This window comes from Leptinotarsa decemlineata, unplaced genomic scaffold (genome assembly GCF_025532065.1).
Source record: "Leptinotarsa decemlineata unplaced genomic scaffold, Ldec_3_MD MMD2_P_RNA_scaffold_9, whole genome shotgun sequence".
NCBI classification, from domain to species: Eukaryota; Metazoa; Arthropoda; class Insecta; order Coleoptera; family Chrysomelidae; genus Leptinotarsa; species Leptinotarsa decemlineata.
The window spans coordinates 16,753,747-16,771,558 of NW_027412536.1; the positions used below are offsets into that span (position 1 = coordinate 16,753,747).

At 36.4% G+C, this 17,812-nt stretch overlaps 1 protein-coding gene across 1 annotated transcript; it reads left to right on the forward strand.

Annotated features, from left to right (window-relative positions):
- Positions 1–15,626: 15,626 nt before the first annotated feature.
- LOC141480560 (uncharacterized) lies at positions 15,627–16,816 on the forward strand. Its single transcript, XM_074170736.1, has 2 exons — positions 15,627–15,877; positions 15,941–16,816. The coding sequence occupies exons 1-2, from the start codon at positions 15,723–15,725 to the stop codon at positions 16,644–16,646; spliced, it is 861 nt and encodes a 286-aa protein (XP_074026837.1). The 5' UTR covers positions 15,627–15,722; the 3' UTR covers positions 16,647–16,816.
- Positions 16,817–17,812: the final 996 nt, after the last annotated feature.

Consider the following 17,812-nt stretch of genomic DNA (forward strand, 5'->3'; position numbering starts at 1 on the left):
AGTTATATCAACATACTTTGAACTTTGGAACATACTCGAAGTGTTTCTTAATTTTCCATACCAGAATACAGGTGCGATAGAATAGAAAATCAGTCAATCTAGGACAGAAACTTGGTTATAACAGTATGATGGCCACGTGTTATTCTTCGAACGAATTATGCTCTTCTCAGAGGACAGTGCAAGTGTCGGTACAAAAGGATTATTCGAAACCCCTTCGTGTGGATTGCAGAATGGAGTACAAATTACCAAATTATAAACCTCCCCAAGGAATCCATAACGTACCTGTCCTGATGATACATCCTTCCTACTCCAGGAAAATCAGAAGACAACGACGAGACCCTTTCATTAACAACATTCCTCCAGTTGGAACGATCAAAAAAGGGATATCAAAAGTAGAACTTCCCAAGCAACTGCCGCAGCACATAGATCCACATCGAATCCAATATACTTTGTCAAATGATAGACAACTTTATAAGCCAATGCCTCCTCTAGTACCAGTTTCTTCGATGGTTCAGCCTCACTGTAGAGGTGAACCGCTAGTTCCGGCTTGTGGACGGACTTACATATTCGCAGGTCGCGATTCTGGAAACTTGACCAACCCAGAACGTTTTTCATTTCGCCTGGAAGATAAACACATTGTTTTCGAAAAATATAGACGGTATTTGAGGGCTAGACTGCATCCTCCTCAGAGGACAGAGCAAGTACCTTTACATAAAGACTATTCAAGACCTCTTCATGTGGATTGCAGTTTGAAGTACGAATTACCATTGGACCTCTCCAAGGGGTCCGTAACGAACCTCTCCTAGTGATTCAGCCTTCCCAGTTCAGAGAAATCGAAACTCAACGACGAAGCCCTTTTTTCAACAACTTTTCTCCACTACGAACGGCCAAGGAAGAGGTACCAACAGCACAAGTTCCCACGCAACTTGATCAATATCAAATTCAATATACTCCGTCATATAATGGGCAGCTTTATGAACCAATGCCTCATATAGTGCCAGCTTCTGTAATAGTTCAGTCATATTTTGAAAGGGAACCGCTCTTTCTACCATGCGGGAAAAGATGGACATGTTCTTTTCGAAGAATATAAACTTCATTCTTATGTCGGTGCTTCAGTTCCGTTTGGAGCTACAAATTCCCATATTCAGCAGGGATGCTATAACGTCTGATGATTTGTGCAGAATAAATACCTCTTACTACTTGTCTCTTATGTTGTGTCTCTATTTTGATGATAGTGTATAATTTGACGACGCAAAAGGCGCAAGCGTCACTCAACGGGCGTGGAATACAGTTATTATTACCTATATCATTTTGAATTTCGTGCTTTATATTATATTAATCGTGTGACTATCGTGCGAGCAAGACGTGTCTGCTAGATAATTAAAGAAAGCAATATAGAAATGGTCAATGCTCATTAATCATCCTCATATTAATTATAGAGTCCGAGGAACCTGCAACGAATGACATTAGTCATCACGATTCATTTTCATCAGCTGACACGATTGTGGGAAATACTCCGCGAAAAAATATAAACGCACTGCTAGATAAAAACCCCCTAGAGAAGAGTTCCTACTGTGATGTGACAAAAAGAAGTAGAAAAAAAAAGGAAGAATGTGTTAGTGGGTACTGATGGCACAGAGGACAAATCTGACATTAATGAATCAGGTGACTTCGGCGCCTCTCCACGCCGACTTTGGTTATATGTCGGGCGCTGTAAAGCAACCTCCACACCCGGGGCTATCAAAAAATACCAAGAAAAACGATTTCCAGGACATCAATTCAATGTCACTAAATTGAATTCTCTGGGTAGTATTCTATCATACAAAGTTGAAGCTGATATAGAACTTGACGAAATATTATATACACCTAGCCACTGGCCAAAAGGAGTGATAGTCAAGCGATTTCGCTTCCGAATAAATGACAATTGCGAATTTCAGTTCATCAAAACGAACAAATATTTCACAACCAGATCTGAAAATAATGTATGTAAACTGTCAATCGATCGTGATTAAAACCGTTTATCGTTGTTTCATTAATAAAAAATGCAATAGTAGTGCATCAAACAAAATGCACATAGAATTTTGTGCGATACAGTTATCAATCGACAGATATAAATATTGTATAATAGTTATGTACATACCTCCTAGTGGTGATATTAATCAACTCATTACTCAAACAACACAAATACTAAACCATTGTGCAAAAAATTGCAATAGTATAATTTTGTGTGGAGACATTAATATTGATTTTTAGACGGATTCCATAAAAAGGAAATATTTTTAGATCTCATACATTCTTACAATCTATGTACAAAGAATACCCAGCCAATAAAGGTATTCAACAGCATTAACGGAAAAACAACGAGCACAAAAATTGACTACTTTTTCACTAATTTGCCCAGTGGAAACTATGAAGAAATTATTCGTGATCTGAAATTGGCCGATCACTATGACCTTGAGTTGAATATAAAAATGAAATTATAAGGAAAAGCCACCAATCAATTTTCCGAGACGTGGGAGAAGATAACATGAAAAACTTACAAAATCATTCAACAGAGGATTACTTTCCTTTTTTGAATACCCTTGTTGACATTAATGTAATGTATAGAAGCTTTCCCGAAATTTTAACCTATGCACTCGATCTCTATTGCCCACTTGTAAAAAAAAATGAAAACGTAAGAACTACCAATAAAAAATATTGGATAACTGAGGAAACGATAGAAATGAGGAAAACTCAAAAAATTTTGCACTGGCTCAAAAACAATTTCACTGATTAACACTTAGAATTACAATACAGATATTTATCGAAAACATATACGCTGAAAACTAAACTTGACAAAAATGCATTTCATCAAACAAGCATAGAAAATATGAGCAACGATGTGGACAAACAAAAACATGTCTGGAAACTTGTAAGAGAAAAAACTGGTGAAATAAAAAGTAAGTCGAATATTGAATTGAAAATCAGTAGTGAATATTTTGATGATGATGAAATGGTTGCTGATAGTTTTTTCAAACATTTTTCAAAAACTGCCAAACTTGCGATAAAACATCGTTTTGCCATTGATAATATTGAACGATGTACCAAATGCTATTTGAATTTTAGTAATTCCTTTTACTTTAACCCGGTTTGTAATCAATAAACTGTACGTACAAATTATAAAAAATTTGAAGAAATCAAATTCAGTAGGAGTTGACTGCATCTCGACAAAATTGGTGAAGAGCATAGCTTTGCAAATTACCGAATAGCTCCCAAATATGATTTTAGTCGGGCGTATTTCCTGACGAACTTAAACTGGCATGGTTACTCCAACTTATGAAAAGGACGATCTTCTCTCAATGGATAACTATAGGCAAATAACTGTACCCAGCATTATAAGCAAAATAATCGAGAGAGCTATGTATAATAGATACCTTACCTTGATAAACATAAAATATTTGAGGACTCACAAAGCTGGTTTTATCCTGGGATATCTACTGAGACAGCTATTTGTACATTTGTTGAGTACACCGGCAGCGATGTGAATTGGAAGATTGTGTAGGAAAATGTGGACCGTATTTGGGGAAAATTACATAAACATTGTTTTTTTTACCGACGGATGAATACAGAATGAAAGAGTTTCAACTACTTACAGTACTTACCAACAACGATATCATGCTTTACGATGTTCCCATAATTGGAATGGCTGAAAAATTTGATAAACAGTCTGCCATACATATTTGACACACTTGACGGCACATGTATCATTAGAATATTGACGAAATGATGGATTTGAAGTTTTCTACAAATATACTTCTTTAAAATGACTCTAACTGTGCTTGTTGAAAGCTCAAAAAATTTCTTTGGTGCTCCTGTCATTTAAGCTGTAAAACTGGCAACTGTGTTAGAAGTGTAAATAAAAAAAAGAATGTATTGGCTGACACTCATTAGAGTTGTTGTTTTGTTTCAATAATTTGTCCTTTTCATTAAAAATTAACATTATTCACAATGAAGAAAAGAGAATTGAAACTTTCTATATTTTTACCACTTTCATTTGTAACTAACGTTACTGTTAAAAGTGTCCTCATAAGACGAAACTGCAGTAACGTCAGTTACAGATAAAAGTGGTGAAAAACATAGAAAGTTTCAATTATCTTTCCTTCATTATGATCTCCTACCATGTTGTAACAGCGACATCCATCAATTTATTGAACATTATTCGCATCGTTTTTCAGCTATCTCGCTTTTTTCTCATATACGCTTCGGATTACTTCATGCAGTTTGAGAGCACATCTCTTTTATAATATGATTCTGATTGCGGTAAGAGTCCTTTCCACTCCACTACTACTTTTGAAGTTGGAGTGTTCGTGGTAGAGTAGCACAGTAGGTCAATGTGAAGCATTGAATAAACCTTATTGAGCCCTCAGATATTGCGATGAATGAGGGCTATACAAAATTATTGTATTTGTGGGCCAATGTTACTCTAGTTCATGCTATTTCATCATGGAAAGCTTGAAGAGTTTCATGAAACACGGGATCCATTATGACTCCACGTAACGCATCATTCATTATAAAAATCTTTTCTACTCCCTCCATTTTAAACTAATCATTTGAATAAAATGATTGGATTTGAAATTATTTTACCGACCAAAAAGTACCTGTTCGCACTTGTATTTGATGTCATTATATTTTTTGAAACTCTTCAAATTGATCTATTCACTCAAAAAGTCTATATCACTACTCATATCCCAATCAAACATCAAATTGCTAATCGCCAGAATAGCTCAGCGGTATGGCGTGTATGCATTGTATATATTTTCCTATAACCTGAGTTCAAATCCCACTTCTGGAATTCTCTTTTTATGTGAATGATATAATTATATATCAGAAAACATAATTATGTACAAAAATGAACCTATTTATAACAAAAATGAACCCTAATAAAATAATTTGTAGGAAATATTGTCACCAACTTTTGAATCATTCGATTGAGTTATGACAGACTGAGTCAATGAGTTCATTTTCCATTAGCCATAATCTCAAACAAATGTATTGTACCATTTCTTTCTACGGTCAGTCGTAGAAAAAGTATAGTACGCACCAGCGAATTATTGCACTGGGCTAAAGTCTCCTACTTAAAACGTGTCGCTAGTGGGTGAATAGCTCCTTATTCTACTCGGTACGTAATAGGTATACTATTTTGGATTTTCGCATTTCAGTATCCAGATCTATATAGAGCTTCATCCAATACGATTACAATCAATCATTGTTGATAGCTTGCTATAAGTTTCTTTGAATAACAAAATATGTTCTTTCATCATTCAGGTCTATAAATGATTTGGGAATTTTAAATTCCACACATGGAGATATCAAACTTTCAACTGAAAACGGAAGATTGAAATGTTTATCATGTAATTCTTGGGGATAATGAATATCCACTTAAAGCAACACAGTCTCGTGAACGATAAATATGAACGCACTTACCACAAAACCTGGACGACATATTTGCACACTACTGACAAGAGAAATTACACCTGATGAATGGCTGATCATCAACCAGAAAACGCTGCATACCAGACTATGAGCACCCAAATTCATTATATGAACATTGAGAATTTCACTGGTTGTTAACCATGAAAATTCGTTCATCGGTAATGTTTGTGACATACTATGGGCATATATATTTGTTGCATTCGAGTATGAAGTGAATGAATTTTGTTCATTGGGATTATAATTTGGTAAAAATGTCTTATTTGCTTTATGGCTTCTTTAGCTACACTGACAGATTCCACCGCGTATACCTTTTTGGAAACCTAATATAAATATACATTTTTTAATTTATATTCATCCGAACATACACGGCTCAAAAACCAAAGAAGGTTTAGGATGTGGAATGTACTCCAGATCACCAAGCCTAAGGATTAAGTGGGGAATGGAAAAAAATACCATCGTGGTCCAAACAGAACTGACTGGTATCTCAATTACCACAAAAGAAATAACCAGGAAAGGAGTTCCTGGCAAAAACATAACCATCTGCACGACAGCAGACAAGCATCATCAAGCCATCAAGATTTAGCCAAAGTCTCGGTAGATAATAACATTATTCTGAAGTGAGTTGAAGGGCACGACAGGAGTGAAGGTAATCGCATTGCCAACTCTTTAGCCAAGGAAGCGGCTGGACTAAGAATTTTAGAACCCAGTGGCACCTGCGGCCTGATGACTTCGACGATTGCGGAACTAGCAAAATGTTATACTCATGCTTGATCCCTTAAGAGATGGGATATAATCAAAGGATGCAATCTTATATATGGCGATGACCAGGAAAAATCTACGCTTAACAGTAGGATTTCTGACTGGCCACTGTCAACTAAGGAAACATCTCCATAACAGTGGACACACCTCTATGCAGGATGTGTGAACAGGAAGATGAGATCAGGCATGTCTTATGCGAGTGTCCGGAGTTATCGTCAATAAGAAAGTGTGTGTTCGGCGAGTCTTGGCCTACACCTGCCGATATGAAGGAGATGTCTCCCAGTGACCTGTCCACCTTCCTGGAAAGAACAGTATGGACGATGACCTTGGAGGACAACTCCTCGGGAAAATGTACAATGGGTCTTATATGGTCTATTTGCTGTGGGTTTACACTCACCCTCTCTACAGATACAGACATCGATTCATCCGAACATATTTTTCGAAAGTTTTCAAAAATAATAGTACATCTGATGTGGCAAAGTGAAATATTCATCCAAACTCTGACACTGAAATAACGACCATACTAGTTACTCTAGCATAATATCTGATATAAGGTCATAGTTGAATTTGACATAAAATTTATTTTTGGTTGGAATTGATGCGTATTTCAATTAGTCAATGTCGTCGACAAAATAATTTGTAGAAAATATTTGTGCATTTCGATGCGTTGATCGAAAGTCAAGTTGGCACCCAAGTTCTCTGAAGAATTCGACATGGATTTGTAACTATTTATGATTTCATTTTCGAATGATTCTTCTTCACCTTACTATTTTCTTTATATAGGTGTATTATTATCAGTTTAGGAAATAACATCTACTTTCTCTTTGTTCCTTAATAATTTCTTCGTACATGCGTGACAATCATATCCTCTCAAATTGTGAAAAATATCAGAAACAGTATTTGGTAATTTGAAATTCAAATAACATGGTGAATGAGCGGCATGGAAACTTTTTTCTCAATGACATTATAATGATCTCGCACTCAGTTTACCATAATTTAAGGCAACAGCAAACTATTCCTCTCCTTCAGGAATACACTTATCATCAGGAATAGGGTACCTGAGACACTGACAAGTTTTTTTCAGCAAAATGTAACCCAACGAATATCCGAGATACATTCATCGTAACACTAATACCTGAAATGATATGTTTCTGGAAAGTAGAAAGCCAAACCTTGTCTTTCCAACAATCAATCTATCCTAACGATATACTCCTTTCAATTTTAAAAAATGTACCTGTTTCAATTCGAAATGAACTTTATGATCTTTATATTTCCCAATTTCATTTACTTACCTGTAGTTGATTATCAGCCAATATAGAACTGAACGAAACTTTTGCATGTGCAGGTAAAAATAATATATTACATAACAGGGTTTTGAAAACTTTGATTATATCTTCCATGAAAGTCATATAATAATTATTATATTGGATTACCAATTTGAATATCATCCTTGTTTACACATATGAATTTAAATTTATCTTTGCTGTTTATTTATCATGTTGAGAATAATGATCACCCAGTAAGTGATTTTGTATTGAATGAAAAATAGTTTATTTTCTTCATTTATCTAGAAACTTTCAATGGGGAGTGGTATTTTTCCAACTGTATCATTGATGTGTTCCACTTGTACTACAAAAAATGACAAAGATATTATGCTGTTCATTTTTCTTTACCATCGATGAAGTGCATTTTTTCATTTTTCAATTATAATTTTTTTAATCAGATAAAGTAGGAAGCTTTGAAACTTTTACTTTTTTCACTGGCACACAGAAATTAACCGCTTGGTACCTGTAGTACATTTATGACACTTTAATGTTAGAATTTAAGAAATAACAGATGCAAAAAATTCAAGTTGCATTTAATAAAATTATGAAATGTATGTTAATAAAGTAAAACATAGCATTCAAATAATAGAAAATGAAAAGTACGCAAAACGGTGATGAATTTCAATACAAAAACTGAGCAATTATCATCTTTTGTTTTTCACAACATCAAGTTGTTCAACAATATTTCAATTTTGAAAGTATACGGTTACTCATGCTATATAACAATCTGAATAAATATACAGGTTCCATTCGAAATTCTTCAGAAACGGATTTCAATTGTTTTTTATCATAAATACCGGTTTCAAGTAACTTTACGTTTATTTCGGATTTCAAATTTCTTGACCCAGAAACAATTGAATGATGTCGTATACAATGATTTCATCGGTATCTCTGAAAAAATCTCCGCTCTTCGTCTTTCTAGAGTACCTTACATCTTACATATATTTTTAATCATTTTTTCACTCATTATCTTGATCAGAGTTTCAAATCCACTCAAATGAAAAGTTTCATTTGGAACTACATTTTCTCTAGAAAAACGAAATTTGGGGGTTGTGTATGATAGTTTCATTTACATTTTTTGACATGTTTACTTGTTTTGCCGTACTTCCCCAACTTTATATTTTTAATGGGACATCCTATATATTTGTACTTATTTAGATCGAAAATGACATTCAAATTCCAAGGATACTTCACTTTTCAATATTTGAGGAATAAAATAATTTTGTATTCCAATTTTTATTTTTTATCTAGAATGCCATGGATCGTGTAAATCGCTTCATTCTTGATCAAGTAACATGGGAAAACTACGACTTTTAGGCTTATGACTTCACAGTCGTTTTAAGAATTATTTCACAGTCGCAAATATATGAATTTTTTCCAGTTAACTTGATTTTTTCAAATGGAAAGGGGTTGGCTCGTCGGCTTTTTGTGAAAGATCATTCTTACGAATAATTTGGCACCACACACTTTCACTTTATATTCTCTATGTTTCTGAATAATTGCAAGAAGAATCTATAAAGAAACAAAAAGATTAGCTGAAAAATAACAATTTTATTGAGGAAAAAACTGAAATTACGATGAATTAACATACAAACAACAACCACCCGACGTAATCACCCGAAGACGATTGTGGATACTAACAATTGAAACGTGGTGAAGTAACTTGGTTTGGAATCTTTTAATTTTCATTTGTTGTTACAAGTTTTTTAATTTCCAGCTCGTAATAATAGTTTTTTTTGTTGCTGTTGTATGTTATTTTATTGTAATTTCAGTATTTTCCTCAATAAAATTGTTATTATTCAGCTAATCTTTTGAATTTTATACTGATTGTTTCACGGATTTCAAATCATTTTATATAATATCAGACAATGGAATTCCAAACTGATGAAATGCACCACGAAACATTGTTAACCACCTTCAAGCAATTGCATGAAAGTCTCAAATTAGTCCATTGAGGTTATAAATTTTCAAAATGGCCTCGTCCTTGATCACGGCAAAGTTCAACTTTTTCAATTGATGCGCGCATCACATTGATTACCTGTTCCTCAGTGATGTTCTGGAATGCCACAGTAGGAGATTTGAGCCGGTTCTAAGCCTCCCCCCACCACTATGACGTATTAATTGCTTTTTTATTGGTTGTTGTTTGGTGAAGTCACTGTGATGTGACCTTGAAGGGTGTGGTGTATGGATTGTTCAGAAATTTTTTCCCGGTTCTAATCCTCCCCCCACCAATATGACGTGTTATTTGCTTTTTTTTGTTGTGCAGTGAAGTCAAGGCGTTGTGACCTTGAAGTGTCTGGTGCATGGATCGTTCAGATTTTTTTTTCATATGAGATTTTGTGTGTGTATGTGTGTGTGTGTGTGTGTGTAAGAGAATGCACGGTACAGGGTTTCATCATGTGCTTGTTTGTCTATGTACAAACATACGTCTGCATACTTCGAAGATCCTCCAAGTAATGAATGCTCCATCGGTGTGAGGGCACCAAGTTAGTAGTGGAGTGACGTCACAGCAATAACCGTTCAACGGCTAGAGAGCGACATGTTCACTCCACGACGTGTGGCAGAGTAATGCGTATTCATCGGTCTGCTCTCACCTCCCTCGATGTAGTGAAGGATGTGACGTAACGCCCCAGACTCGCCATCAATGGTGACACGCAGGCGGGCGAGGACTGTGCTAACGTCTGTCCTCTCCGAGAGCGCAACGACAATTGCTTGTTCGGCTATCGCTCTCGAAGCAGTGAATGATGTGACGTAACGCATCACCCTACCCTCGCTATTGATGGTGACACGCAGGCGGGCGAGGACTGTGCAAACGTCTGCCCTCTCCGAGAGCGCAACGATCACTGCTTGCTCGTGCCGGCAACTCGCATCAAATTGGGAGATGGGCTTGGCTGTGACGTCAGGCATCTCTAGTGGATGCATCGATGTGTCCTTACCTACCCTCACTCTCTACGGTGATGCGCAGGCGACGTGGATTATGGTATTTAAGAAGCGGGCGAGTGTTGGTTATGTCAGTTTCCATCGAGTGAGTTAGTGAGAACATATCATAGAAAATGTATTCTTGTGAATGTGGTAAATCTTTTACCCGTAGTGACAACCTTCGTCGTCATCAGCTCCAGAGTTGCCAAGGAGGGCCATCAGTGAAACGAGTGAGATTAGATGACGCTGCAGCACCTATGTACACATGTAATTGTTGTAATGTGATGATTCCATTGACTCAAGTGAATTCTCACAATAGAACTCTACAACATAAGAATAATACATGTGTTCAATTCAGTGATGGTGTTCAAATTATAAAGAGCGCCTTCAAACGTCGGATTGCGACATACAGGGTGCAGAGTTCCATTGTTTCCACCGATTACATGTTATTCTTTAATGAAATCAGGCAGAAAGTTATAGAATTATTGGAATCGGCCATCAGGGTTCACAAAATCATCAAAGTGAATATGGAAGTATTTGGGAGTTATATTCTACAAACACAAGACCTGAAGGAAACCAAATCATTTAATTCACAGAATAGAACAGTTGATCAATCTACTGATTTGAATTCCTTATTTGATGGATTTCGAAATGGGATTATCGCTCAAACTACAGAATTCCAGGAACGTGATTCAGGTAAACATTTCTACCAAGTTTTAATTGGATGGATTAGTAATATTGTTCTGTATTTAAGGTTGGACTTGTGAAAAAATCATGTTTCTGGAGTTGAACATTAATAAATACAGCCCGCTCAGTGGATGTTCATATGTGAAGCTGCCTGAATGTATCGAGCGTAGGAAGGCCGTGGTTAATGTCCGTAATGAAGATCAGCATTGTTTTGCATGGGCTATCACTTCAGCACTACATCCTGCAATCGATAGAACATCAGAAGTTTCATCGTATCCACATTTCAGTACAGTCATAGATGTAACAGGTATGAATTTTCCGGTAAAGTTGAAAGATATTGTGAAATTTGAAGACAAGAATGATATTTCAGTTAATGTGTACGGTTTAGAAAGTAAATTCGAGAAGGGTAAAATAATGTATGAAATAATTGGACCATTATGTTACTCTCAGAGAAGACTTAGAAGACATGTCAATTTGTTACTTATCACAGATGATTTCGGTAATAATCATTATTGTTGGATTAAAGATCTTTCAAGATTAGTTTCAAGCCAATTATCGGCTCATGAACATAAGAAATATTTTTGTGATGGCTGTTTATTATATTTTTCTAATGAACAATTACTATTACGTCATAAGATAAATGATTGTAATCACTTGAGTACTACAACACCATCAACCAATTTCAAAGTCAATAAATATGGGAAAACGGTACCTGAAAATATACTAACTTTTGAAAACTTTGAGAAACAAATGAAGGTACCATTTGTAGTGTATGCCGATTTTGAATCAGTACTGAAGCCGATTCAAACCACTAAACCAAATCCTGAATACTCGTATTCGATCAAGACATTCAAACATGAGCCTTATTCATTTGCTTATTTGATTAAATGTTCATACAATGATGATTTATCAAAATTTGTTTCGTATAGGGGTATGGATGCAGCCCAGAAATTCGTTAGCAAAATCGAAAATGATTTGAAAAATATTTATGAAAATCATCTCAGGTTTCCTATTCCTATGGATGTACAAACTCCTGAGGAAGAGGAACAGTTTGCTTCTGCCACAAATTGTGGCATTTGTTCCAAACAATTTAATGATGGCGAAGTCAAAGTGAGGGATCATTGTCACCTCACAGGAAAAAAAAGGTCCCCTGCTGCTCATTCATCTTGTAATTTGAATTTTAAATTGCCAAATTTCATTCCTATAATTTTTCACAATCTCAGTGGATATGATTGTCATTTATTCATAAAGGAATTGTATAAAAACAAAGATAAAGTGGATGTCATCCCACAAACTAATGAGAAATATATATCTTTCACAAAACATCTCTTTACACACTCCTATACGGATAAAGATGGTAGGGTGAAGAAGAATTATTTGAAAATGAGATTCATTGATAGTTTCAGATTCATGCCTAGTTCTTTGGAGAATTTAGGTGCAAATTTAACATCTGATCAGTGTATCGAGATGCGCAAACATTTCCCACAAATTGAAAATTTCAATTTGATGAGAAAGAAAGGTGTATTTCCCTATAGTTTTGTTGATGACATCGAAAAACTGAATCATCCAAGACTTCCAACCAAAAATCAATTTTATGATAAACTCAATTGTGAACATGTATCAGATAATGATTATGGGAGAGCTCAACTTGTTTGGAATTTATTCGAATGTCAGGATTTGGGTGAATACTCTGATTTATATTTAAAGTCAGATGTGTTACTATTATGTGACATTTTTGAAAACTTTAGAAATATATCTGTTGATAAATATAAATTGGATCCGGCACAATACTTCACTGCACCCGGATTATCGTGGGATGCCATGTTGAAATATACTAATATTGAATTGGAATTACTAACTGATATTGATATGGTTCACTTCTTTCAAAAAGGTATTCGTGGTGGAATAAGTCAATGTAGTGAAAGGAAACATAAAGCAAACAATAAATTTTTACCGGATTATAATCCAAATGAACCATCTTCATTCATTTCATATTTGGATGCAACAAATCTATATGGTCATAGCATGTCGCAACCATTACCAACAGGTGAATTTTCATGGTTAGCACCTCATGAAATTCTCAATCTTGATATAATGAATGTGGATATTGATAGTCCTTATGGATATGTATTGGAAGTGGATATACATTATCCCCAAGAACTTCATGATAAACATTCCGATTTACCATTCTTAGTTGAACGTTTGATACCTCCATATGCAAAATCGAAAGTTCCCAAATTAATTCCAAATTTAAACGACAAAAGAAAATATATTGTTCACTATAGAAACTTACAGCAAGCTGTCAATCATGGTTTGATAGTGATGAACACACATAGAGTATTGAGGTTTAAGCAATCATGTTGGATGAAGCCTTATATAGATTTGAATACTGAAATGCGTAATAGGTCTAATAACAAATCTGAAAAAGATTTCTACAAACTAATGAATAATGCAGTCTATGGAAAAACAATGGAAAACGTAGACAATAGAATTGATGTTAGACTCATTACACATTGGGAAAATATAAAAAGAACTATAGGTGCTAGTTGTCTCATATCTCGACCAAATTTTAAAAAATGCTCTATTTTTACAGAAAATTTTGTTGCCATTCAATTGGCTAGAGTAAAAGTTCATTATGATAAACCACTATATTTAGGATTTTCCATTCTAGAATTATCTAAAACAGTTATGTATGATTTTTTCTATGGATGTATCAAACAACAGTTTGGAGAAGATGCGTCCTTACTCTACACTGATACCGACTCCCTTATTCTCAAAGTAAATACAGACAATTTCTATGAATTTATCAAAAATAATATAAATAAGTTCGATACATCTAATTATAAAATAGGAAACCAATTCAATATTCCAGTGACAAAGTCAGTTCTGGGTAATTTCAAAGATGAATTCCCAAATGATCCAATAATCAGCTTTTACGGTACAGGTGCTAAAGCGTATTACGTGAAATCTGTTGATGGTGAACTGAAGAAGGCCAAAGGTGTGAAACGATCTGTTATAAAGAATGAATTGACATGTGAAGACTATGAAAAAATCATTGAAGAGGGAGGTATGATATTCAGGAAGATGAACTCGTTCAGAAGCGTATTGCATGATATTTACACTGAATTGAAAAATAAAGTCGCTTTATCGTATCATGACGACAAGAGATTCATCATTCCGAATACCACTCGAACTCTTCCATGGGGTCATAGCGATATAGAATTTTATCGAAATGATCCTAATGATAACATTCGTTGGGTGTCTGAAATCGTTCATTCTTTTTCTCAAGAGAGCGCCTTAGACCAACTAATCAATTTGTTGACTGTAGAGATGAATAATTGAATTATAATTCGAAGTATTATTGCTTATTCCTTCAAACCGGAACATTCTTATTTGTGATTATTTGTGATTATTGTATTATGTATTGTATATGTATCACTTTTACCAAGTTACTTAGATGAATAAAAAATGATAAAAATATTATTTGTTTCATTTCTATTTTCCTAACCAATTACTGTAAAGTATATACATAATGTAAATGAAAGAAATATCAGTTTGAAAAGAATCATCGTAGAGTGCACAATGTCTAAAACAATCGATAAGTTTGGTAGAAAAAGAAAATTGGGTGGTAATGTCATTCGAGGTCCTCCCGGGATTGGTTTTAAATTAACAAAAGATGGTCATTATGACATGCAAAGAAAAATATTGAAAAATATAAGCGAACCAATTGACAAGAGTGATTGTGTAACTGTATCATATCTTGAGGGGGAAATTAACGGAACAAAGGAGGTTATACTTCTAGCCCTACAAGCTGCAATACAATCCACAATAGGTAATATTGCTCGCGATGCCCGTCAAGCATTTGACGATAAAATTGCAGAGGCTCGGATAACTTTCACTCGTAAATTTGACAAACTTACAAATGATGTGGACATAAAAATGTCTGACATAACAGCGTCTACAAATAAAAAATTTGATGCTATGTCAAACATAACAGGGACTACAATGAAAAAGTATGATGTACTAGAAGAGAGAGTTGAAGTTTTGGAGAAAAGCCATAAAGTCAGGCCATCAGGTGGACTGGGATATCCAGGACTGGACATTGATCCAAATGTTAGAATAATAGAACCAAAACCAAAACCAACAGATGACGTATTAATTGAACCAACATGGTGAATTTACTCCCGCGTTAGGTTAGATTAGATTAATACATACTGTAGGTTAGGGTCATAGGTGTTAGGTTAGGTTAGGTTTCACGGCGCGCGAAGCGCGCGGGTGGGGGTGGGGGGCGGCGGGCCGCGCGTAGCGCGGCCCCGCCGCCCCCCACCCCCCACCCCCCCCTCTCCCCCCCGGGTGGTGGGTGGGGGGCCACCGCGCCGGCGCGCGAAGCGCGCCGGCGCGGTGGCCCCATTACGCTCGCGCCGGCGCGCGAAGCGCGCCGGCCCGAGCGTAGCGAATTGGGGCGTAAGCCGCGCGGAGCGCGGCCCGCTTTCTTCCCACCATTGCTCACCCCGCCCACTTCCTACCATTTCTCGCCCCACCATATTCCAACCATTGCGCATGCACGCCCCCACCTCATTCCCTCCACTCCCAATGATGTTGATACCCCGAGGAGCACGTTCTTCTACATTCAGTACGACAACTCCAGTCATCCAGAGCAGTCCAGCCATACTCAACCAGAAGCAGTGTACTATACGACGAGGAGCTAAGTTTGAGTAAGTTAACAATGTACTTTAATTTTTTACATCTACTAACTTTGTATTATTTTACATTTTCAGAATGGCATCCAACACTCAGGAATTAAATAACGCTGTGGCATCCATCATGCCTATGACAGAGCAGGAGAAGGCATCCACTTCACGAGTTAGGTGCAGATCCACCAGCCCTGACTTATTCGAGGAGGAGGAGGAAGTCAGGCCTGTAAAGAAGGTTTGCCAACGACCTGCAGCGAAGGTTGGTCCTATTTCTAAGTACCGAGCTACTTGCAATAGGACTAATCCTTATGCAGGTAGTTGGTCGACCGCTCCAAACAGCTTAAGGCCCTCCACACCACCCGCAGCAGTAGTGGAACAACCTAGGGCGCCTTCTCCGGAGGAGCCACCAGTTGTATTGTCCCCATCGGAGGAGGCTCCCATCGTATTCACTCCGTCGGTGGTGCCGCTTTCGCCGATGCTGGCAACACCGGTGACGAATCCTGAAGTGTTAGTGCCACAAGTGCGACAGCCTATCGGAGAGGTTAGTGAAATGTTGGACAGTTTTCTACAGAGATGTAAGGAAGCAGAACATGCTTCTCGAGCTAGTGAGGCCGCGTTGGTTAAAAGGAAGCGCGAAATGGCTGAAATTGTTAACCGACGGAGGGAAGCAGAAAAAGTAATAGCCGAACTAGATCGGAAGTATGCATCTCTGGAGAAAAAGTGTGAAGCAGATACCTCTTCGATAGAGACTTATAAAAAGTTAGTGACTTTTATAAAAACTTTCCCATAGATTAAGTGTAAGTGTAGTAAGATTAGTTTTAGGTTAGTTAGGAATATTTAATTAAGATAGTTTTAAGTTTATGTTTGTAATTTTAGGAAATAAAAATAAAATAAAAAAAAAGAAGTGAAATTAAGGGTGTACATTGTTTTGGTTTGGTACACATTGAACAATGCGATGGTTGGAGCATTTTTCTTCACTTCGTCTCATTATTATTTCCTTTTTTTATTTCAATTACAAGTTCTTCTATGCAAATACCTCACATCAATTTTTGTGTTCTCTAATCTATTGTAAATAATCTCTTGGGAAGAAAATATGTTTCATAATGAAATCAATAAGTATATTTCATATAATTCATATAGTATTTTCAATTTTCTCTTTCATGGAATATAGCTCATGTCATTTTTGAAATTCATTCCCACTTAATCCCCTCTCCTCCCCACTCCTCCCCCACTCCCTTTCAAAAGTATAAAAGTAGGAATTATCTGTTGGAATATTCAGTTGATCAGCCACCTTCAACATGGAACCTGATTCAACTACTGAGCCGTACAGTGACCCAGCGCATCAACATCCTTACTGGGCTTCTATCCATGAAGGTTTCGTTACCTCCACGACTGCACCTCACTCGATGAATTATGATGACATAATTTATGATGATCGGATACAAGTGCTTCACGTTACTGGAACCGATCAAGCGGACCTGTCTGATGGGGATTATCCAGATCCCTATGATTGGCGGAATGATTACGAATGGGATACACAGTCCGGAAACACAGACGACGACGACAGCGATGACGATGATGACGGTGACGCTGACAATGAGTCCGATGATAGTCCTCCACCATCCCCTATCCTGATTGATGAAGTCCTGAATTCAGACGATGATATGTAATCGTTTCCTCATTTCTCCCATCCTTTCTATTCCTTTCCTTTCCTTCCACGGAGTACACACTTTTTGGTTGGTGTACACGAGGCACTGCGAGGTTGGGGCAGTGTCTTTTTCCCTCTCCCTTATTAGTTTTTTTTTATAATAATCACTCAGAGTTTCTAATAATAATAATCACTTAGAATTTCAAGAAAATTGTCATTCTTATTGCTTTCGAATTTCAAACACTGAATTGTTCTACATTTACACTTCACCCCCTCCTTTTTTTTCCAATATAAATAAAGCATCAATC